The sequence below is a fragment of the Eucyclogobius newberryi genome, unplaced genomic scaffold (genome assembly GCF_026437365.1).
Source record: "Eucyclogobius newberryi isolate DKJ021-1_F unplaced genomic scaffold, fEucNew1.0.hap1 SCAF_3, whole genome shotgun sequence".
In the NCBI taxonomy this organism is placed as follows: domain Eukaryota; kingdom Metazoa; phylum Chordata; class Actinopteri; order Gobiiformes; family Gobiidae; genus Eucyclogobius; species Eucyclogobius newberryi.
In genome coordinates this window covers 2,560,170-2,584,311 of record NW_027315945.1, presented here as the reverse complement: position 1 = coordinate 2,584,311, position 24,142 = coordinate 2,560,170, and the positions used below count along the sequence as shown (strand labels likewise).

Sequence of the window (24,142 nt, the reverse complement as noted above, 5' to 3'; positions counted from 1 at the left end):
TTTAAAGTCTCTTCTCTGAGCCACAGGGGGCAGTGCAGAGACCTGAGAACAGGACTAATGTGATCATACTTCCTGGTTCTAGTCAGGACCCGAGCAGCAGCGTTCTGGATGAACTGCAGCTGTTTTACAGCTCGTTTGGAGAGACCAGTGAGCAGGCCGTTACAGTAGTCTAATCTACTGGAGACAAACGCATGGATAAGTCTCTCTAAATCTGGTTTTGACACTATATTTTTGATTTTGGCAATGTTGTTTAGATAGTAAAAAGCTGCTGATGTTATTGATTTGACGTGGCTATTAAAGTTCAAGTCTGAGTCCATTATTACCCCCAGATTTCTAATTTGGTTTGTAGGTTTTAGAGCGAGACTCTGGAGGTGACGCTAACACTTTCTCTTTGTTTCTGTGACAAAGACGATGATTTCAGTCTTGTCTGAGTTCAGCTGGAGAAAGTTGTTTTGCATCCACAAACTGATCTGTTGCACCAGCAGGAGGCCCTCTGGCACCAGCAGGAGGCCCTCTGGCACCAGCAGGAGGCCCTCTGGCCCCAGCAGGAGGCCGGTCCACACACTGATCTGTTGGATGCAGTGACAGAGTGAATCCACTGGTCCATATTCACCTGCCGACAGTGAAACATAGATCTGAGTGTCGTCTGCATAATTGTGATAGGACATATTTTCACTGCATATCATGTGACCCAACGGCAGCATGTAGAGGTTGAACAGAAGGAGACCCAGGACTGACCCTTGGGGCACTCCACAGGTCAGGGTCATGTGGTCTGAGACACAGCTACCAATTTCAACAAAGTACTTCCTGTTTTCCAGATAGGACCTTAACCAGTTTAGGGCGGGGCCAGTGATGCCCACCCTGTCCTCTAGTCTCTGTAAGAGGGTCACATGATGGACAGTGTCAAAAGCAGCACTCAGATCTAACAGAATTAAGACTGAGGCTTTGCCCGTGTCAGTGTTCAAGTAAAACTACACCCAAATATTTAAGAGATTCTGTTTGTCATTTAAATGGATAGGCTTTCTAAAGTCAGAGGGAGTCGCCACAAAGAGAGAGTTTCAGTTTTTTTTAGACCATTATTACTCCATAAAAGGAGGAGCTGTTTGAGGTTGGTGAAGCTTGTCCACCTTCATTTGGCAATGTTCTATTTGTTGTCTGTGTGCAGATGCCAGGTGTGCCGCGCCCCCCTTCTACTACCACCATCATCACCGCACCCACGTTCACTCCGTCCGCGCTCCATACGACCATTCCTTCAACCGCCCTTCCTTCGACAGACCGCCTCACAGCCGTCCCTCCTTCGACAGACCGCCTCACAGCCGTCCCTCCTTCGACAGACCGCCTCACAGCCGTCCCTCCTTCGACAGACCGCTTCACAGCCGTCCCTCCTTCGACAGACCGCCTCACAGCCGCCCCTCCATCGACAGACCGCCTCACAGCCGCCCCTCCATCGACAGACCACCTCACAGCCGCCCCTCCATCGACAAACCACCTCACATTCGCCCCTCCGTCGACAGACCACCTCACATCCTCCCCTCCTTCGACAGACCACCACCAAGCTGCCCCGTGTACGAGCGCCCCTCCAGAGAACGTCCAGGCCCCGAGCGCTGGAACCCCCGTGTACGCGTGAACCCCGGAAACACCATCTACATGTTGGACCAGGAGGAGGTGAGTGGCCACTTCAACTTTATTCATTAGCCTGGAAGATCACACCCATGGCACCCATCACCTATGGTAGCCTTTAGACTGAAGTGCCCTTAGGTTAACGGTTAGCACATGCAAGCTTCTTATTCCATCTGCATTACTCCATAGACAGGAGATACATTTTATACCATTCCTTAAGATGTTTGAGGAACATCTTTATGGAACCAATCAGGTGGTGTGCCTTGTGAAAAAGTTACAATATGGGTTTTGCACTAACGACTTCCGCATTTAGCTAACCAGAATCGACATATTCCGGTCACCATATTCCGGTGAAAAAATAGTCTCAAATTAGCTCGACTACATAGAAAGACAGCATGCAATGATACTTATGAGGGGTTTAAAAGTCGTGTGCATATTTTTACTCTGAACCGAGCACTCTTTGGCTCACTGAAAATCTAATTTCATGAAATATTAAGAGCACAGACATGTTTTACTCAGTCCTCCATCACAAACAGCAGAAATCACACTGTAAAACAATGACAATAGTATGAGACAATTGAATCTAGCCTTACTGCAGGCCTATTATGGTTTATTTTCATCAGATTCCGTCTGTTTAGAGGCTCTGTACACTTCTCTGCAGTTCCCTCTTGTGTATGCACATTTAACAAAACTCCTTAAGTTACACAGGATTTTATAGTTAAAAAAATATGGGATATTTGCCACGCCCTGCTCTGGCACACTTTAACTCTGACACAAGTCCTTTTAAACAGTGATAATGAACCAGTAGAGTATGTCCTTGTTTCACAATCCATCCATAAAATTGCTCAAATCCTTCCTGTATTAAATTTTTTTCAAATATAAGAAATCCAGATGAAAATTGTTGTCATCTAAAAAGGACTCGATTGTGCCTCATACAGACCCATTTCTATTGTGAATGTAAACTATAGTATATACACCTCAATTATGTCCAAAATAATGGAACAAATACTCCCAAATTTACATAATTCACAATGATCAGACAGGTTTGATTAACTTACAACAAATGGATGATAACATAGATGATCTTTACACATAATGAACCAAATACAGAAACAACAACAACTGCTTTCATTATGAGGAAAAAATAGAAATAAGAAGCGCTGCGTGGGTTCTTGAATGTCCAAATAACTGTAAAATTAAAACAGGTTCTCAATTGAAGAGAAGGGCTGATTCGTTGAGTATTCCCAAAGACAAGAAACTGGGACAAAAAAGTATTTAAAAGCCTTTATTGTTGCACGGCTTTAAGCTTAAAATACGCACGCGTTTTTCAGCCCTGCGTATTTATACCCCCACATACATGTGTTTTTTCTTGCAACTGCGATCATTAGTTTGGATGCTGAGAAAGCTCTGGATTTTGTTAACTGGCCATATTTATTTAAAGTGCTAAACAAATTTCAAATAGATTTTTGAAATTGCAATAAAATTGGGGCTCTTTACGATTGTCCAACATCAAGAATTAAAATCAATGTTCATTTGACAAATCTGCTGACTCTGGAGAGAGAGGTGAGAGGGGTAACCGGAACCACTAGTCAAATATATTTGATATATTTCAATCAATGGGAAGGAACATAAGATTGCCTGCTCTGCAGATAATGTTCTATTATATTTGACCTTACCAATGTACATCTCGAAAGTGATGCAATCTTTTAAAAAACTGTGTCAGATGTCTGAATACAAACTAAGCATATACATCCATCCATCTTCTTCTGCTTTATCCGGGGCCGGGTCGCGGGGGCAGCAGTCTAAGCAGGGACTCCCAAACTTCCTCCTCCCCAGACACTTCCTCTAACTCCTCCGGGGGGATCCCGAGGCGTTCCCAGGCCAGCCAAGAGACATAGTCTCTCCAGAGTGTCCTGGGTCTTCCCCGGGGCCTCTTCCAGGTGGGACATGCCGGAAACACCTCCCCAGGAAGGCGCCCAGGAGGCATCCGGAACAGATGCCCGAGCAACCTAAGCAGAAGGAGCAGCGGCTCTACTCCGAGCTCGTGTGGCCGAGCTCCTCACCTTATCTCTAAGGGAGCGCCCAGCCACACTGCGGAGGAAACTCATTTTGACCGCTTGTATCCACGATCTTGTCCTTTGGGTCATTACCCAAAGCTCATGACCATAGGTGAGGTCAGAACGTAGAGTGACCGGTAAATCTAGAGCTTTGTCTTTGGACTCAGCTCCTTCTTCACCACAACAGTCGATGCAGCGACTGCATCACTGCAGCTGCTGCACCGATCCAACTGTCAATCTCACGCTCCATCCTTCCCTCACTCGTGAACAAGACCCTGAGATACTTGAACTCCTCCACTTGGGGCAAGGACTCCCCACCACCTGAAGAGGGCAAGACACCTTTTTCCAGTTTAGAAACATGGCCTCCTCATCCCAGCCGCTTCACACTCGGCTCAAACCGTCCCAGTGCAGCTGCAGGTCCGGGTTTGATGGAGCCATCAGGACAACATCGTCTGCAAACAGCAGAGCTGAGATTATGTGGTCCCCAAACCGGACACCCTCCGACCCCTGACCACACCTTCTGACCCCTGACCACACCCTCTGACCCCTGACTGCGCCTAAATTCTGTCCATAAAAACTGTGAACAGAACCGGCGTGTAGCGGGGCTTTCTCTCAAAACAATGGCGAAGTCAGATTTCAAGTGCTCAGGTGGATTTATTGTGCTAAAACTGAAGTGCAAAAAGAGTGACACAGTGTAAAAATATATACAGTGAGCAAAAAAGGTCCAAAAATCCAAAATACATCAATTTACAGAGTTCCAACTTTTGAGTTCAACTTTAACTCGCTCTCTTTCTCTCTCTCTCTCTTTGAGTCTCTCTCTCACACTGTTACCTTCACTGTTGTCGGAGACAGACTCCTCCCCCACCCAAGAGCGGCTCGCCTTTATTCCCCAATTGAACCTCCCACTGAGCAAAATAACTAGATAATTCAAATCCCAAATAAACTGACAATAAAATGTTGTAGCATCTTCCTACAACGTAAGACATCATTAATTACATACACATGTTCAAAATAAAGCAATAGAAATACATAAAATACCCGGTGTCACATGATGAGTGTGTGTTGGAAAGTGCGCGCGGGCATGAAGGGCCGCTCAGCAAACAAGCGCTGACACTAGTTAAAGACGGACTGGCTCCGTCACATTATCCCTCCCTTCCGGAAGGTTGACACTGTGGGGCAACCTGGACAAATAATCAGCAACAATGTTCATCTTGCCGGCACAATGTCGGATGGCGAATCTGAAGGGCTGTAGTGCGAGATACCATCTGGTCAGGCGACTATTATGATCCTTCATAGTGTTGATCCAAGTCAGGGCACTATGATCAGTCCAGATCAAACTCTCGTCCGAGCAGGTAATAGCGCAAGCTCTCCAACGCCCATTTGATTGCCAGGCCCTCTTTCTCGACAGCAGAGTAGCGGGTCTCGCGTGGCAGGAGTTTGCGACTCAAATACAATATTGGACGCTCCTCTCCAAGTTCCCCCTGAGCCAGGACTGCTCCGAGGCCAACCGTAGAGGCATCCACTTGTACCAAGAAGCGCTTGGGGAAGTCTGGACTCTTCAGCACCGGTGATGAACACAAGTGAGCTTTGAGGGTGTTGAAGGCATTCTCACAGTCCTTGGTCCAGACGACTGGGTTTCGCTGGCCTTTGGCGGTGAGTGCAGTAAGCGGAGTGGCAATCGTTGCGAACTGTGGCACAAACCGTCGGTACCATCCGTCCAACCCCAGAAAGGAACGCACCTCTTTCTTTGTTCGTCGCCTCAGATATTTCAGGATAGCCTCGACCTTGTCAACCTGAGGCCTCACCTCCCCTCGACCCAGCTGGTAGCCGAGGTAGCGTGTCTCCTGCCGAGCCCACTCACACTTTGCTGGATTCAGCGTAAGACCGGCTCGCTGGATCTACTTCAGGACTTGGGAGAGATGTCGGACAAGGTCCTCCCAGGTCTCGCTGAAGATGACGACATCGTCGAGATGAGCCGCGCTGAATAGCTCACACCCCTGGAGAACTCGATCCATCAGATGTTGAAACGTGGCGGGTGCTCCATGCAGCCCGAATGGCATCACAGTAAACTGAAACAGTCCAGTTGGTGTTTGGAATGCTGTGTAGGGCCGTGAGGACTTCTCAAGGGGCACTTGCCAGTATCCTTTGCAAAGGTCCTATATGGTTATGTACTTGGCTGAACCAATCTTCTCCAGCAAGTCATCAATCCTTGGCATTGGGTATGCATCAAATTCAGACACAGAGTTCAGCTTTCTAAAGTCAATACATATCCTGAGTGATCCATCTTTCTTGAAAACAATCACGACAGGACTGCTCCATTCAGATTTGGAGGGTTCAATGACTCCCAGTCTCAGCATTTCTTGGATCTCATCTTGGAGCTTCCCACAAGCTGCTGTGGAACACGATATGGTCGCTGTCGAATTGGCCGACCCTCCTTCAGGCGTATGACATGTTCCACCACTATAGTTCTTCCAGGACTGGCACGGAACAGCGAGGACACTTCTTTGAAGGTCTGGAGTAACTGTGTGGCTTGCTCAGGAGGGAGATGAACTAGCACAGGGGTAGAAGTGTTGGTCAGTCCCTCCAGTCCCATGTCCGGCTCTTCCCCGTCCTTGTCATCATCTACTTTCCTGACCAACAGAACTTTTGTTGGAGCTAGGACTGCACGCTCTCTCCACTCCTTCAGGAGATGGACATGGTACATCAGCCTGGACTTCTTTTTCTCTGGATGCAGGACCTCGTAGGTGACTGGCCCCAGCTTCCGGGTGACAGTGTACGGGCCCTGCCATTTTGCTAAAAGTTTATGGGTGGAGGATGTCAGAAGAAACAGCACCTTCTGACCAGGCTGGAACTCACGACTGCGGGCTTGGCGGTCGTACCAGGTTTTCTGGGCTTTTTGAGCACCTTGCAAGTTCTTCTCTGCCTCCTCTAAGTACTTTGACAGTCTCTCTCGCATTTCAAGTACAAACTTCACAATGTCTTTGTTGTGCTGGTGGGCCCTCCCATTGTTTGTGTAGAAGGTCCAAAGGCCCCTGAACATCCCAGCCATATAACAGTTCAAATGGAGAAAATCCAGTTGACGCCTGTGGGACCTCTTGATAGGCAAACAAAACAAAGGGTAGCCAACAGTCCCAGTCTTTGCCGGTATCATCCACGAACTTCTGGAGCATCCGCATCAGTGTCTGGTTAAACCTCTCAACCAGTCCATCCGTCTGTGGGTGGTACGGAGTGGTTTTGATGGATGAAATGCCCAGTTGCTGCTGGTAAAGGTGCATTAAACGAGTTGGTGCCCTGGTCCGTGAGAATTTCATCAGGTAATCCAACTCAGGAGAACAGTTGAACAAGCGCTCGAAGGACAGCAGGCGCAGTGATGGTTCTCAGCGGAAAAGCCTCTGGAAATCTGGTGGCATAATCCGAGATGAGCAGGATGTACTGATGTCCACTGCTGCTCTTCACCAGGGGCCCCACAATGTCCATCGCAATCCTTCGGAAGGGAGTGGAGATAACTGGAAGAGGCTGCAAAAAGGCACGGTCAGACTTGCGCACTGGACATGTTTTCTGACAGGTCGGACATGTAGCGCAATATTTGTGAATGTCAGCATACATGGACGGCTAATAAAATCTAGAACTGAAGCGCAAGAATGTTTTGTGGCGACCGAGGTGGCCTGACCATGGAACTATGTGTGCTAAATGCATGACAAGGGTCCTACAGCTAAATGGAACAACAAGACGTTTACATTCATCACTAACAATATACAACACCCCATTGTCAATAATAAATGTCTCTTGACCCAGACAACCTTTGGTTTCTTTCCCCACCTTAGCAAAAAGACTTTTCAAAGTAATATAATTGCTTTGCAACAAAGAAACATTTTCAGGCACGTCCCACACAAAAGAATCACAATTTTCAGGATTTAAAGACCACATTTCTTTTTCAAAGTGTCGCTGATGCCGGGATTTCCTTGGCCCTTTGATGCCTCCCTCACACAGACTACTGTCCAAGTCTGGCAGAGGTTGGACGCCGGCTTTCACTTGTGCCCACGTGATAACAGGACATGACACATCATCATTCCCCCCAGAGTCAACATTCCCAGACAACAGGTCCATCAGAAAAGGTAGATCCCAACCGAGAATAGCATCCACGGGTAGGTTTTCTACTACTCCCACAGTCACCAGATAGGGCTGGTCTGCAACCGTTATGGTAACCTCCACAGTAGGATAAAGGTGGCTGTCCCCGTGCAAACACAAAATGTCCACTGTCTTGCCATAGTTTATGCTGCTAACAGGCACTGAGCTACATTTGATAAGGGATGTGAAACTACCAGTGTCCAGTAAAGCAAATTACTTAGCACATTTTTACAGTGTTTGATAGTACTGTCTGTCTTACGAGTGCCCTCCGCCTCTGGTCTTGGAGGATAGCACGCTCCGCTAACTTTAGCTTTACGGACTGGGCAAACTGAGGCTTTGTGCCCAGGTTGTTGGCAGGAAAAACAAATAAACTCCTTACCAGGTCCTCGTTGGTTTGGGGCAGAATTCATGGTACCTGACAGGTCTTGGTTGGTCTCACGTCTGGCGGGCCTTGGTAGAAAAGGTTGAGCTGGTGCGCGCTGGGATGCTGTTGTTAACCGTGCAGAAGATACTCCTTTCCGAGCGTTGAGATACTGCACGACCAACTTAGCAGCGGTAACTCCATCGGCTGGCTCATGTTCCTTCACCCAGGTCCTCACTTCAAAGGGAAACACCCGCAGAAGCTGCTCCATGATGATCGCTTCACCAATTTCCTCCTTGGAGCGTTCATCCGGTCTTATCCAGCGGCGATAAAGTCCTCTGAGGCGATGATGATGAGTGCTGGAGCGAAAATGCTGTCGGTAAGTTTCGGGTGAAATGTTAAATTTTGCAAGCAGAGCTGCTTTCAGGTCCATGTAACAGTGGGCTCTGTCTTCATCCATAGCGGAGTAGGTACAAGACGACATGCCCACTCGTCCTCTGGCCACCTCCAGGTTCTAGCTATCCGCTCAAAACGTAGCAGATAATTTTCCATGTCCTCACCTCTCTGAAACTGTGGTATTTTCGGCTCACTGTAATGTCTCCATTCTGGTCTCGGCCTGTCCTCAGCTTCCGGTACATGGCGCTGCGGCTCAGCATCATCATCGGTCTCCATGCGGCTTCCATAGAACACCGATCTCTCGCCACCAGGGGTTGGCGACTCATGATGTGCAGGCAGGTTTGGTGCTGGACGAGGTCTTCGAAGAGTCGGCTGCGAAGAGGATGCAGGTTGAGCCCCGCGCTCCACAACAGTAGTAAAAGAGGCTCTCAGTCCCCGGAGTTCGGCCAGCAAACCCTCTTCGCGGCGTTGCTGTCCCGCTAGGAAATCTCTCATCAGCGTCACCATGTCCTGACCTGGTTCAGATGATGGTCCGGGTTTCTGCTCCCACGCTTCATCCTCATCTGCCTCCCATGCTGGGTCTGGAGCTCCTGCCCCCTCTGGCTGTCGATCACGGCCTTGTGATCGCAAACCTGTGCGCTTTGGTTGGCGAGAAACTTTCTTCCGACTTGCCATATCCCACTTCTGACACCAAATGTAGCGGGGCTCTCTCTCAAAACAATGGCGAAGTCAGATTTCAAGTGCTCAGGTGGATTTATTGTGCCAAAACCAAAGTGCAAAAATAGTGACAGTGCAAAAATATATACGGTGAGCAAAAAAGGTCCAAAAATCCCAAATACATCAATTTACAGAGTTCCAACTTTTGAGTTCAACTTTAACTCGCTCTCTTTCTCTCTCTCTCTCTTTGACTCTCTCTCTCACACTGTTACCTTCACTGTTGTCGGAGATAGACTCCTCCCCCAGCCTAGAGCGGCTCGCCTTTATTCCCCACTTGCCCCTCCCACTGAGCAAAATAACTAGATAATTCAATCCCCAAATAATCTGACAATAAACTGTTGTGGCCTCTTCCTACAACATAAGACATCATTAATTATATACACATGTTCAAAATAAAGCAATAGAAACACATAAAATACCTGGTGTCACATGGTCAGCACCACGGCGCGAATAGCGCCCATTTAAACTTCCAGGAAGTCCTGGCTCGGTTTTGACCCAACGCGACGCATCGGCGGAGCGAGGCTTCGTGACAAAACAGGTAAAAACTGGCGTGTGTATGCTTAGAATGAACCTAACGCGCGCAAGTGTGCACCCTTGGCGGATTAGTGACGGAGGAGTGCGGGGAAAGATGCGTGTGTAGCGTCTGATGCGAATGAATGAAACAGAGGGAAACGAGGGGGGCGGGGAATGAATGAGTGTGTGTTGGAAAGTGCGCGCGGGCATGAAGGGCCGCGCGGTTGCTCAGCAAACAAGCGCTGACACCAGTTAAAGACGGACTGGCTCCGTCAAACGGTGACAAAGGGCAGCCCTGAGGAGTCCAACATGCACTGGGAACAATTCTGACTTACTGCAGTGAACACAGCTCCTGCTCCGGTCATACAGGGACCGGAGAGCCCTGAGCAAAAGGCCACGTACTCCCGGAGCACCCCCCAAAGGACACCCCGAGGGACACCGTCGAAAGCTTTCTCCAGATCCACAAAGCACATGTGGACTGGTTGGACAAACTTCCATGAACCCTGGAGCACCCGATGGAGGGTATAGAGCTGGTCCAGTGTTCCACGACCAGGACCAAAACCGCTCTGCTCCTCCTGAATCTGCGGTTCAACTATCGGTCAGATTCTCCTCTCCAGGACCTGGAATACCCCTTACCGGGGAGGCTGAGGAGTGTGATCCCTCTGTAGTTGGAACACACCCTCCGGTCCCTGTACTGTCCCCGACCGCCACGCGATGTTTCAGAGACGTGTCAGCCAAGACAGTCTTACAACGTCCAGGTTGCTCTTTCGGGCTGTGCCCGGCCGGGCCCCCATGGGGAAAGACCCGGCCACCAGGCGCTCGCCGTCGAGCACCCACCCCAGGCCTGGCTCCAGGATGGGGCCCCGGTGACGCCGATCCTGGCGACGTAACTGGCCTTGTTTTTGTTGTCATCATAAGAGGCTTCTGAACCGATCTTTGTCTGACCCGTCACCTAGGACCTGTTTGCCTTGGGAGACCCTACCAGGGGCTTAAAGCCCCCGACAACATAGCTCCTGGGATCATTCGGGCGCTCAAACCCCTCCACCACGTTAAGGTGTCGGTTCAAGGAGGATGTTAGCGCCATTTTATATGTTTTGATATTTTATATTCTTAAATTTATGTTATTCTTAATAACTAATTTGTGTTTCATTTAAAATAAGTTTTCATGTGTGTGCATGTCCTGGACGCTTGGGGGCGCACTACTGTTACCTGTCATGTAACACTACTGTTACCTGTCATGTAACACTACTGTTACCTGTCATGTAACACTACCTGTCATGTAACACTACTGTTACCTGTCATGTAACACTACCTGTCATGTAACACTACTGTTACCTGTCATGTAACACTACCTGTCATGTAACACTACCTGTCATTTAACACTACTGTTACCTGTCATGTAAGACTACCTGTCATGTAACACTACTGTTACCTGTCATGTAACACAGGTGAAGAAGTTTTGTTTGTAAAACTCTGTTAATAAAGAGAGATGGCTGGAGCAACACGGTTGTTTCACCGTACTGTGACACACCAGTGATCCGACGCGTAAAACAGGCTCATGCAGTCATTATTTCCAGGTTAAAAACGGAGGAACAAAGAACTAGGATTAGCCTCTACAGAGGGGTATATATATATGTTTTATAAATCTTTTTGGGGACCCCCTTTGCCCTTTAGAAAGACTTCAGATTCACTTAGATATTGGGGTTAGGGTTAGGCTACATAAAGATCAACAGTTATGGAGAAAATTATATCCTTCTTTTTACTAATGTAAAAAAAAAAATACCTTGAAAAATTTACTCTTGTCCCATACTTACTGATAAGTCTAAGTCAAAGGATTGAAATGATAAAAATGTCTGTCTGTTCCTGCCTTTCCCATGTTCCACCCCCGACCGGCTGTTCAATGAGTGGATTAAAACAATGTCAAGATTTGTATGGCAAGGCAAGAAACCTCAAATCTGCTTTATAATTCTACAATAATCAAAAGAAAAAGGAAAATGGAGTTTACTTTGTCTAAAAAAATACTTTATTGCAGCTCAGCTCAGAGCGTTACTGGTGTGACCCAAAATATGAAGCTCAATGTAAAAACATTGAAAGTAGAGACTTCCAGTTATGGTGATGTTTTAAGTTGGGGAGTGTCTACAGAGCTGCGGCGCGCGGCCGAAACTGCTGGGCTATTTGACCGCGCCGGGTTAGGGTCAGGGTTAGGGTTAGGCTCAGGCTCAGGGTCAGGGTTAGGCTCAGAGTTAGGGTTAGGGTCAGGGTTAGGGTCAGGGTCAGGGTTAGGCTCAGGGTTAGGGTTAGGCTCAGGCTCAGGGTCAGGGTTAGGCTCAGAGTTAGGGTTAGGGTCAGGGTTAGGGTCAGGGTCAGGGTTAGGGTTAGGCTCAGGGTCAGGGTTAGGCTCAGAGTTAGGGTTAGGGTCAGGGTTAGGGTCAGGGTTAGGGTTAGGGTCAGGGTTAGGGTCAGGGTCAGGGTTAGGGTCAGGGTTAGGGTCAGGGTCAGGGTCAGGGTCAGCCATATGGCTGTGCCGCGGCTCCTGAAACTGCTGGGCTATTTGACCGCGCCGCGGCTCTGTAGCCACGGCCTTTCGACCCTAATAATCTCAAAGGACGAGAGATAAGTAAACAAGGAAGACACAAGTCCGGAAGTGCCACGGGACCAAACAAACAAAGTTTGCAACACAGAAATTTCCCAATTGTAGGACAAATAAAGGTGATCTTATCTTTAAAAAAAGCTGATGGCCCAGGGCTCCATTGGAAACTAGGCCGCATCACAAGCTAACGGGGATAGCGATGCTAGCGAGGCTAGCGAGGCTAGCGGGGCTATTGATGCTACTGATAAGATAAGATAATCCTGCTATTGACGCTAACTAGGCTAACATGGCTAACACTGCTAACAAACCTGAGCGCTGCGCTCTGGAGACGCGGAGTCCTGCCGGCCCGGATGGAGACTTCTGCGACTTCTTTGCATTGGAACGGGGAGAGAACGTGATTGATCATCGGCTCAAGGTGTCTGAGGTGCAGCGTGCCATGGAATTGTTAGCGACCATAGCTCCGGCAGTTTCAGAGGCACTGACCGCTAAATTGCAAGCAGATGGACTAACCGGACCACACATCGAGGAAGTCGAACAGCGTGTTTCAGACAATATGGACGATCTGCAGACAGTGAGGGTCGGGGTGGAGGCGCTGTGGGCCAGAGAACAACAATATGAAAAATAAGCTCCTGGATTTGGAGTCCAGATCACGTCGACCAAACAAACCTGCAGGGTTAAAGGAGACCTCCAGTGTTAAAGGAGACCTCCAGTGTTAAAGGAGACCTCCAGTGTTAAAGGAGACCTCCAGGGTCAAAGGAGATCTCCAGGGTCAAAGGAGACCTGCAGGGTCAAAGGAGACCTCGAGGGTTAAAGGAGACCTCCAGGGTTAAAGGAGACCTCCAGGGTTAAAGGAGACCTCCAGGGTCAAAGGAGACCTCCAGTGTTAAAGGAGACCTCCAGTGTTAAAGGAGACCTCCAGTGTTAAAGGAGACCTCCAGTACAAAGGCAAGCGTGTCTTCTTTGCTCCAGATATTCCATATGAGGTTCATCAACAACGGCAAAAGTTCCACCACATCTGTGAAGAACTCAGGAGGAGAAACTGAGACATGGAACTCTTCTGTGACTTTTGAATATAAAAATTAGGTGAAAGAATCCTTTGCTTGGACAAATATAGGGAGTAAATAAGGAGTTTATTATAATTATTATTATAATTAAGAATTATTTGACTGAAATACTTATTGGAGAACCACAGGATCACATGTTTGGAGGGAATTCTGTTGGAAAAGTGTGTCTGTTACTCACAGGGAAATGCAGACTGTTGGAGAGGATGTGGCAGCAGGAGGCTGACTGTTTTCCTGTTCTTCACAAGTTTAGACTGACCATCCCAGTGAAAGAGCTCAAAATCACACGTTTTCAGAAAATTATGTTGGAAAAATGTGTCACGTTTCTTCATAAATCCATGTAAAATGCTTATTATTCATAAGGAAATGCAGATGTTCTGTTGCTCAGGCTGCCCCAAATAAATTGTATGTTTTCTGTAACCCGACCCAACATTTTTCAAGTGGGTCGGTCGGTCGGTAGGTCAATTATTTGTTTGTTTTTTTACTTTGAAGGCAAAAAAAACTGCAATGACCCGCAGTGACCGCCAGGGGTCAGGCTTCAACAATCAATGAGAAGTTGTCCTTCGCGTTAAGTTTAATTTCTGGACGTTTTTGTGAAATTTTCGGCTTTAAAATATTTCTAGCGAGTTCCAGTGATACAAATTTATTGAACACATCACTTTTTGGCCGGTGAGAAGGCTGATTTTTTTTTTCAGACGGCTGTTTTTTTTGCTCTGCCGCAGAGCAAAAAAATGTGTTTTTGCCGTAATGCGACCGACCAAGCTTAATATACATATGCACATAATATGTGACTGAAGTTCACAAAGCTCCATCCACTCTGAACTTTACAACTATGAACTTGTATATGTATGGCTTAAAAACGTCTGCCATGGACACAATAAATCGATACTTTAGAATGTACTTTTGAATCTACTTTTGAAATGTACTTTTGAATGTACTTTTGAATGTACTTTTGAATGTACTTTGGAATGTACTTTGGAATGTACTTTGGAATGTACTTTGGGCAGCAGGAAAAAGACCATCTCAAAGAAATGGACGACACAAACATCACCAACGATCAGTCAGGACTGACAGGAATTAGACTGATGGAAAAAATTATATATTATTTTCATTTAAAAGTGAAGTATATTTCATAGTATTTGTTTTTTATAATCTGTTCTCTGTTTGTGTTCTGCTTGTTTTTGTGTATATATATATATATATATATATATATATATATATATATATATATATATATATATATATATATATATATATATTATCATTGTGCTATCGAAATTGGTATAGGAGTCGAGTATTAGCCGTAGTATCAAATCGAGATTGAAGTTGCGACACTCGCCTGAGCTCAACTTCACTCCTGGGAGGACACTTTGAATCCAGCAGAAGGCAGTGTTCTCAAGCTTTTCAATGGAGCTAAGTGGAGTGTGCGCGTGTGTGTGTGTGTGTAGGTGTGTGTGTGTGAGTGTGTGTGTGTGTGTGTGAGTGTGTGTGTGTAGGTGTGAGTGTGTGTGTGTGTGTGTGTAGGTGTGAGTGCGTGAGTGTGTGTGTGTGCGTGTGTGTGTGTTTGTGTGTGTAGGTGTGAGTGCGTGTGTGTGTGTGTGTGTGTGTGTGTGTGAGTGTGTGTGTGTGTGTAGGTGTGAGTGCGTGTGTGAGTGTGTGTGTGTGTGTGCGTGTGTGCGTGTGTGTGTGTGTGTGTGTGTGTGTGTGTAGGTGTGAGTGTGTGTGTGTGTGTGTGTGTGTAGGTGTGAGTGCGTGTGTGAGTGTGTGTGTGTGTGTAGGTGTGAGTGTGTGTGTGTGTGTGTGTGTGTGTGTGTAGGTGTGAGTGCGTGTGTGAGTGTGTGTGTGTGTGTAGGTGTGAGTGCGTGTGTGAGTGTGTGTGTGTGTGTGTGTGCGTGTGTGTGTGCGTGTGTGTGTGTGTGTAGGTGTGAGTGTGTGTGTGTGTGTGTGTAGGTGTGAGTGTGTGTGTGTGTGTGTGTGTGTGTGTAGGTGTGAGTGTGTGTGTGTGTGTGTGTGTGCGTGTGCGTGTGCTTGTGCGCTGGTCAGACCTGTGCCCACTTCTAGACCTGGTTAATTAGACCGTCGTCATGTCTAATTACGCCAATCAGGAGGTAGAGGGAGGCGTTACCATAGCGACAGACGACTCATACATATTTATTCCTGTCACTCAGCTCTCACTCGCTGCTGTCTTCTCTCGCTCTTAGAGCCCTGGCCTTAGATCATGTTTCAGCATCGCAATTTATACAATATCTATACAACAGCTAATGACAGCGTAAGAGTCTGAACATGACACAGAAACATTCAAATCATTTCATACGCTCAACATCACGTTTGTGTCACTTCTGGTGTGACAGACCAGCACTTTTACTCAAGTAAGAGACGGTTCCACTGATGGTTCCACTGATGGTTCCACTGATGGTTCCATGGTTCCACTGATGGTTCAAGCTTAGGGTGTTCCACCCATGGGATGTTGGACTTTTTCTTCATTGTCCCCTTTGTCCTAAAAGAGTCTGCAGCTGCTTTAGACGCATCAGAATAAAGCTGTAACTCTCTTATTTCCAGTCAAATCCATCGTTCTGGAAACATCAGGCTCAGTTTGTGCTCCAAAGGTCCAAAAATGACCCTCAAATCAAATGAACAATGAAAAGGACTTTTATTTTGATTCTGCCTGGACATTTTTGCTTTATTACAAGTCCTAAAACTCTTTTTTTAGTGAATTGACCTTTATTTTACTGTTGATCCTTCAACACCAGCTTTACTCATTTATATATTTAACTAAGAACATCTCAAATCTGATTTCCTCTGAGCAGAGCTTGTTTCTACTTATGATTAGAATAAAACAGACATCAGAGGGTCACAAAGAGGTCACAAATAGGCTCACAAAGGCTCCAGAGGGTCAGGAACAGCTTAGTTTGAAATGGGAAAAACAGGCCCTAAGTGCAAAGGCACAAGACGCCTGAAAACAGTGCAGTACATAATATGCCAGGTTCTTTGGGGGCGCTGTTGTAAATGAACACAAACAACAAAACTAATATATATATATATATATATATATATATATATATATATATACTGAAACATCAGCTCCTGATACAGAACAGTCGCACAGGACGGTACAACCCGACACACCAACCTGACACTGCCTGGATCGATTACAAGAAATCATCTGACTCAATGCCACACAGTTGGATCATTGAATGTTTGGAGTTGTACAACATGAATGGAGCTCTAAGAGTCTTCAGAGGGAACTCGATGAATCTGTGGAAAACTACCCTTGAGGCCAATGGCAAAACACTTGCACAAGCATCCATCAAATGAGGCATATACCAAGGTGACGCGCTGTCCTCACTGCTGTTCTGCAGAGGTCTGAACCCCCTCACTGCTGTTCTGCAGAGGTCTGAACCCCCTCACTGCTGTTCTGCAGAGGTCTGAACCCCCTCACTGCTGTTCTGCAGAGGTCTGAACCCCCTCACTGCTGTTCTGCAGAGGTCTGAACCCCCTCACTGCTGTTCTGCAGAGGTCTGAACCCCCTCACTGCTGTTCTACAGAGGTCTGAACCCCCTCACTGCTGTTCTGCAGAGGTCTGAACCCCCTCAGCCAAATAATCAACAAGACTGGCTATGGATACAGACTCAGGAATGGAGCTACCATCAGTCTCCTCCTCTACATGGATGACATCACGCTGGATGCTAAGAGCGAGTGGGACATTCACTCCCTGATCCACACCACCAGGATCTACAGTTCAGATATCGGAATGTCATTGGGACGAGAGAAGTGTGGTCCACACAGAGGGAAGGTGGTCCTCACAGAGGGAAGGTGGTCCACACAGAGGGAAGGTGGTCCACACAGAGGGAAGGTGGTCCACACAGGGGGAAGGTGGTCCACACAGGGGGAAGGTGGTCCACACAGGGGGAAGGTGGTCCACACAGAGGGAAGGTGGTCCACACAGAGGGGGAAGGTGGTCCACACAGAGGGAAGGTGGTCCACACAGAGGGGGAAGGTGGTCCACACAGAGGAAAGGTGGTCCTCACAGAGGGGGAAGGTGGTCCTCACAGAGGGGGAAGGTGGTCCTCACAGAGGGGGAAGGTGGTCCTCACAGAGGGGGAAGGCGGTCCACACAGGGAAGGTGGTCCACACAGAGAGAAGGTGGTCCACACAGAGGGAAGGTGGTCCACACAGAGGGAAGGTGGTCCACACAGAGGGGAGGTGGTCCACACAGAGAGAAGGTGGTCCTCACAGAGGGAAGGTGGTCCTCACAGAGGGAAGGTGGTCCACACAGAGGGAAGGTGGTCCTCACAGAGGGAAGGTGGTCCTCACAGAGGGAAGGTGGTCCACACAGAGGGAAGGTGGTCCTCACAGAGGGAAGGTGGTCCACACAGAGGGAAATTGGTCCACACAGAGGGAAGTTGGTCCACACAGAGGGGGTCTCACTCCCAGAAGGAACAATAGCAGACATTGAGGACAGTTACAAGGACCTGAGAATCCCACAGGCAAATGACAACGAAGAGGAAACAATGAAAGAAGCTACAGCCAAATACAACAACGAGTGAGACAAGTCCTCAGAAACAGCTCAATGACAAGAACAAGTCCAGGGCAATAAACATCCACGCCCTGCCAGTGATCAGACCCTGCCACGCCCTGCCAGTGATCAGACACTGCCCCTGCCAGTGATCAGACCCTGCCATGCCCTGCCAGTGATCAGACCCTGCCACGCCCTGCCAGTGATCAGACCCTGCCACGCCCTGCCAGTGATTAGACCCTGCAGGAATAATCAGTTGGCCAAAGGATGAGATACAGACCACAGATGTTAAGACACGAAAGCTCCTGAACATGGAGGATTCCATCCCAAATCCAGCACCCTGAGACTGGACACTAGCACCCTGAGACTGTACACTAGCACCCTGAGACTGTACACTAGCACCCTGAGACTGTACACTAGCACCCTGAGACTGTACACTAGCACCCTGAGACTGTACACTAGCACCCTGAAACTGTACACTAGCACCCTGAGACTGTACACTAGCACCCTGAGACTGTACACTAGCACCCTGAGACTATACACTAGCACCCTGAGACTGTACACTAGCACCCTGAGACTGTACACTAGCACCCTGAGACTGTACACTAGCACCCTGAGACTGTACACTAGCCGTAAGGAAGGAGGCGGAACTAGTGAGTGTGAGAGCCACTATCCAGGACGAAACGTCCAAGATCCATAAGTACATCAAGGACAAGGCTCCTACAGAGGACGTGCTCTGTGAATGTCTCAGACAATGAGGAACAGAGGATGATGAGGTACTGGAGGGACCATCATGGGAGGACACGCCCCTACATGGGAGGACACGCCCCTACATGGGAGGACACGCCCCTACATTCGAGGACACGCTCCTACATGGGATGTACCACCGGAACATAACTGAAGTGGCTGATCATATCAGATCAATAGAGGCCCAGATCTACCACACCAGACAAGACCCAAGGTGTAGGCTGTGCAAAGGGCCCTGAGACCATCCCACACATAACTGCAGGGTGTAAGATGCTGCAGGGACAGCACACATGGAGCTGGTATAGTTACAGAAACATCTGTGCAGAGTACGGACTGGAGACCCCAAGGACAAAGTGGGAAACACTTCGAAAGGTGGTGGAGAACGACCGAGCCAAGGTCGTGTCAAAGATGAAGCTTTGGTGAGAAGACGTCTTTCTTTAAAGCACTGCTGCAATGTATTTTTTGTTTTTGTTTTCTTGGTCCATATTTGCTCTTTTATAAACCTTTACCTGAAAACAACTACATTGTCCAATCACCACAAAAATATGTTTTAATATTTCATTGAATCCACTTCATCTACAGATTTCTCTGGAACACTAACTTCAAAGGGCATTTACTCCAAATGCATTTTCTCCCACAGAGACATAAAGATCATCCCTTAAAGTAACCCACACCAAACTGCAATGTTTATTTCCATCCAGTTTTGTGTTATTTTTTACCACTTGGGACTGAGTGACCGCTGAGTGACCGCTGCACAAAGCCTCCAGCTCGTCCCAAACACTTTCTCTGGGGTTCAGATCTGGAGTACATTAGTTTCTCTGCTGATGTTTCCTCTGCTCGATGACAATGATCTGACCCTTCTCAAACACACTCGCATCTTTTCCATGACCACGGGATTTGTCTTTCCACGTGATTGTCTCAGAAATGAGAAGCCGCTCACTGCATCAGTCGGATTTAGATACTGAAAGATCCTCCCCTGCCGCCGTTATCCAGTAGGAGGCGCCACCTAGTGTATTTGCATCGATGAATCCAAGTGGCTCCTTATTGTATGGACAGCAGTGTATGCGAACAAAAGGAAGTAAGACATTTAAACCTGAATCTATCCATTTTACAAATATATATGTCCCAAATATGTGCACTTTTGGCCATTTTTACTAATAAAATCCCTATTTTTTTGAATAAAAACATAATACCAAACGAACACTTTGTAATGAATTGTTTCTTCATTTATGTCAGTAATCAAAACCTACTATTTTTCCTTTCCTTTCCAAAAATTGTGAAGCCAAATGAGTGACCTGGATCAGCTGGTGCTGGTGCTGGTGTGTCCCGTCTGGAGGGCGTGGTGTTTGCAGAGCCTGACTTTGTGCTGTGTTTCAGGTGCACCCGCTCCTGATGCGGGAGCGACGCTCAGAGACGCACAGGAACAAGCTGCTGCGCAGGACCGTGAGCGTCCCGGTGGAGGGACGCCCACACCTCGAGATCGGTGAGTCCCCTCCGGCTTCTCTCTCTTCCTCCACCATTCTCTCAAAACATCCAGCTGGAGAACACGTGTCTAAGTTTTCTCGAAATAGAAAACTCTAATAGCAGCTTCAGCTCAGTAAGACACTGCCACCAGCGGCCAAAGTCCCAGTCAGGTCTAGGGAGGGGTCCAAAAACATTCTAACGCCTTTAACGCTTCAAATGGTGTAGTAAAAATACAACAACCTGGTTAATATGATGTATATTAGAATACTAATGTAAGCAGGCTTCAGGATAAGATTTGAAAACACCCCGTCCACCGGGGGCCGACCAGGCGAAATACGAGTCGCTTCGACATTCTCCGCACTAATAAAAAGTACGTCAAACAATGTTTTATGGAAAGCCAATGCGTATTGTGCCGTATTTTCCGACGCTTTTAACGCCTGAAGTTATGAGTAGCTTCGGCATTCTGCAGGAATCGGCTCGGCAGCCAATCAGAGCCAAGCACACAAATGTCATCGACCAATCAGCGCGCAGCATTTTCACTTAGTAAACTGTGATGGCTGACTACTGTCAAACGCTTCCCATCCCGATTTAATGATAATATTCCCTTTTTTTCTAAAATGTATTAATAAAATGGTCTTCCACATTTCAAAATACCCCGTCCAAATACGAGAAGACGGCCGGCTGTGGAAAAGCCTGAGCGTAAGTATTTGCCAGTCAGAGACAACAGTCAAAATGTATTCAGAAATCAGTTTATTTACAAATGAAGTGCAGTCATATTTGAACAAAAAAAATAAATACATTTTGTAACGTATAAAATCACGTAGGCTGTATTTTCTCTCTTGGGTCTGGGTTAACCCTCACCCCGTGAACGTGCAGGAACCACTCTGAGGGAACCCTCATCTGTGGCAGCCGTTTGGATTTTCACATTCAAACTACATTGGACATGTCGAACTCAAGAGGCTCTGGAGGAACAATAAATAAGATGTTCTGTAAATGAATTAAGAATATTGGACTGATTGACATCTGGAGGGAGAGTAACCCCATTGCAAGCCAGAATAACCGTTTTTCAAACCCACTTTCAATCTTGTCCAGAATCGACTTTTTTCAGAATCAGAAAAGCTTTATTGCCTTTGCAAATGAACAGAATTCACAAACATAGGAACGTTCTTTGGTGATTTGGTGCAACATAACACAATGAACAATGATTAGACAGATTAGACTGATATGTGGGTCCACAGCATTGATGTGATCAGAGAAGGTTTCCAGCTCTTGTTTCTTGATTGTTACAAAAGTATCATCGGCATAGCGAAGTATGTAACAATCAAGAAACAAGAGCTGGAAACCTTCTCTGATCACATCAATGCTGTGGACCCACATATCAGGTTTACAAGAGAAGACGCTAAGGAGAATCGCTTGGCCTTTCTTGATTGTTCCACAATCAGAGGAGAGGACGGGAAACTCCAAATAGAAGTATATAGGAAACCTACACACACGGACCAGTATCTGCTCTTTGGTTCCAACCACCCACTACAGCACAAGCTGGGGGTGATCAGAACCTTACAACACAGAGCTCAAGGTGTGCCCACCAGCTCAGAGGGCAAGAAGAAAGAGGAAAAACATGTCCGAAATGCCCTCTCAGCCTGTGGTTACCCCGCTTGGGCCCTCAACAGAGTGAAGAGAACCAAGAAGCAGGACAAAAGGGAAACTGAACAGAGAAGGAAGGGTGTTTCTATCCCTTATGTCTCTGGCCTGTCGGAAAAACTGCAGAGAATTTTTAGACAACTTGAAGTCCCTTTTTATTTTAAACCAGGAAACACTTTAAGACAAAAACTGGTTCACCCAAAGGACAAGTTGCCGACTCAAAAACAGAGCAATGTAGTTTATTCTGTCCAATGCAGTGAAGAAAGTTGTAAAGAACGGTACATAGGTGAGACAAAACAGCCTCTACACAAGAGGCTCTATCAGCTCAGAAGAAATACTAGTTCAGGACCTCAGAGTGCCGTGCATCTCCATCTTGAAGCCTCTAATCACTCGTTTGAAGACGGTGAGGTGAAGATTTTAAGCAGGAGAAAAGATGGTTTGAAAGAGGAGTCAAGGAAGCTATTTTTGTTAAAAAAGAAAGACCTTCTTTAAACAGAAATGGAGGGCTAAGATTTAATCCTCCTGGTATCTATAATGGGTTACTGAACCCCTGGAGAGGTAGAGGACCAGGACCAGGACATTTAGATGCTAATCAGGTCCTCAGGGTGGTTGAGCCAGGGTCTCACAAAGACAAAGAGGTTTCTAATAGCCCATTAAGATTCTGAATAGGCTCGGTAGATACAAGGGGGGAGTTTCTGTTGAAACAAACAACTCTTTCTACTTCAGGAAGGCTCCGCCCAATGGGCGGGACTTACCACAGAACAGTATTAATATCGGAGTTCTCGATCTAAATTCTTTTATTGACAATGACTCTTGGATGAGAGTCGAAACGTCTATTTTTTTCTAACTGAGTCCAGATGAAACAACTGAAGCTTTTTCTACTATGGAACACGCCTGGACCAATGAGGGATTACACCCACATATAAAAGTCCTGTTTCTCCAAGTCAAAGGATTATTTCACCTCATCCACAATTTTCATGTGATTCTTCAATTTATTTTTGTAACGTCCAAAATCACAACAGCAATGTCACAGTGTCCCGTGTCCTTAATGTCCCAGTGTCCCATGTCCTTAATGTCCCAGTGTCCCGTGTCCTTAATGTCCCAGTGTCCCGTGTCCTTAATGTCCCAGTGTCCCGTATCCTTAATGTCCCAGTGTCCCCTGTCCTGAATGTCCCAGCGTCCCCTGTCCTTAACGTCCCAGCATCTCGTCCTTAATGTTCCAGCGTCCCATGTCCTTAATATCCCAGTGTCCCGTGTCTTTAATGTCCCAGTGTCCCATGTCTTTAATGTCCTAGCATCCCGTGTCCTTAATGTCCCAGTGTCCCGTGTCTTTAATGTTCCAGCGTCCCCTGTCCTTAATTTCCCAGCCTCCCGTGTCTTTAATGTCACAGCGTCCCCCTTTCCTTAATGTCCCAGCGTCCCCTGTCCTTAATGTCCCAGCGTCTCCTGTCCTTAATGTCCCAGCATCTCCTGTCCTTTATGTCCCAGCATCTCCTGTCCTTAATGTCCCAGCGTCCCCTGTCCTTAATGTCCCAGCGTCCCCTGTCCTTAATGTCCCATTATCCCCTGTCCTTAATTTCCCAGCATCCCCTGTCCTTAATGTCCCAGCGTCCCCTGTCCTTAATGTCCCAACGTTCCGTGTCCTTAATGTCCCAGCGTCCCGTGTCCTTAATGTCCCATCGTACCGAGATCTTAGACCCTCCTTCTCAAACAGGAAAAACTACAAAACATAAAGTAGATTATCTTTTACAATCTGATGAAAAGTATTTATACCTTTTGTTATCCAGATTTAAATCTTAAATCTGTGCTTTTAGGCACCAAACCTTTGGCCATAAAACTTTACCACTTTAAGATTGTAACATCTGTGTTTAGTTTGTATGTTTTGATCTTACAACCCATGTTGTAAGAACAGATTTGAGCCAGGGATTCTTCACTTCCTCCTCATGACTCAAGCGTCTGTCATCTGCAGTAAGACCTGTACAGGAACCTCAGGCACCACATGACTCTCAGTATAAGACCTGTACAGGAACCTCAGGCACCACATGACTCTCAGTATAAGACCTGTACAGGAACCTCAGGCACCACATGACTCTCAGTATAAGACCTGTACAGGAACCCCCGGCACCACATGACTCTCAGTATAAGACCTGTACAGGAACCTCAGGCACCACATGACTCTCAGTATAAGACCTGTACAGGAACCCCCGGCACCACATGACTCTCAGTATAAGACCTGTACAGGAACCTCAGGCACCACATGACTCTCAGTATAAGACCTGTACAGGAACCTCAGGCACCACATGACTCTCAGTATAAGACCTGTACAGGAAC

General features: G+C 47.1%; 1 protein-coding gene across 10 annotated transcripts in view; it reads left to right on the top strand.

The window, feature by feature from the left end:
- syngap1b (synaptic Ras GTPase activating protein 1b) overlaps window positions 1–24,142 on the top strand; it is a 324,464-nt gene that overhangs the window by 97,219 nt on the left and 203,103 nt on the right. For all 10 annotated transcript variants that reach the window (XM_072460138.1, XM_072460136.1, XM_072460135.1 and 7 more), the window contains exons 2-3: window positions 1,166–1,665; window positions 20,084–20,189. In XM_072460138.1, coding sequence (XP_072316239.1) covers window positions 1,166–1,665; window positions 20,084–20,189 — 606 coding nt within the window. The remainder of the gene's footprint in view (window positions 1–1,165; window positions 1,666–20,083; window positions 20,190–24,142) is intronic.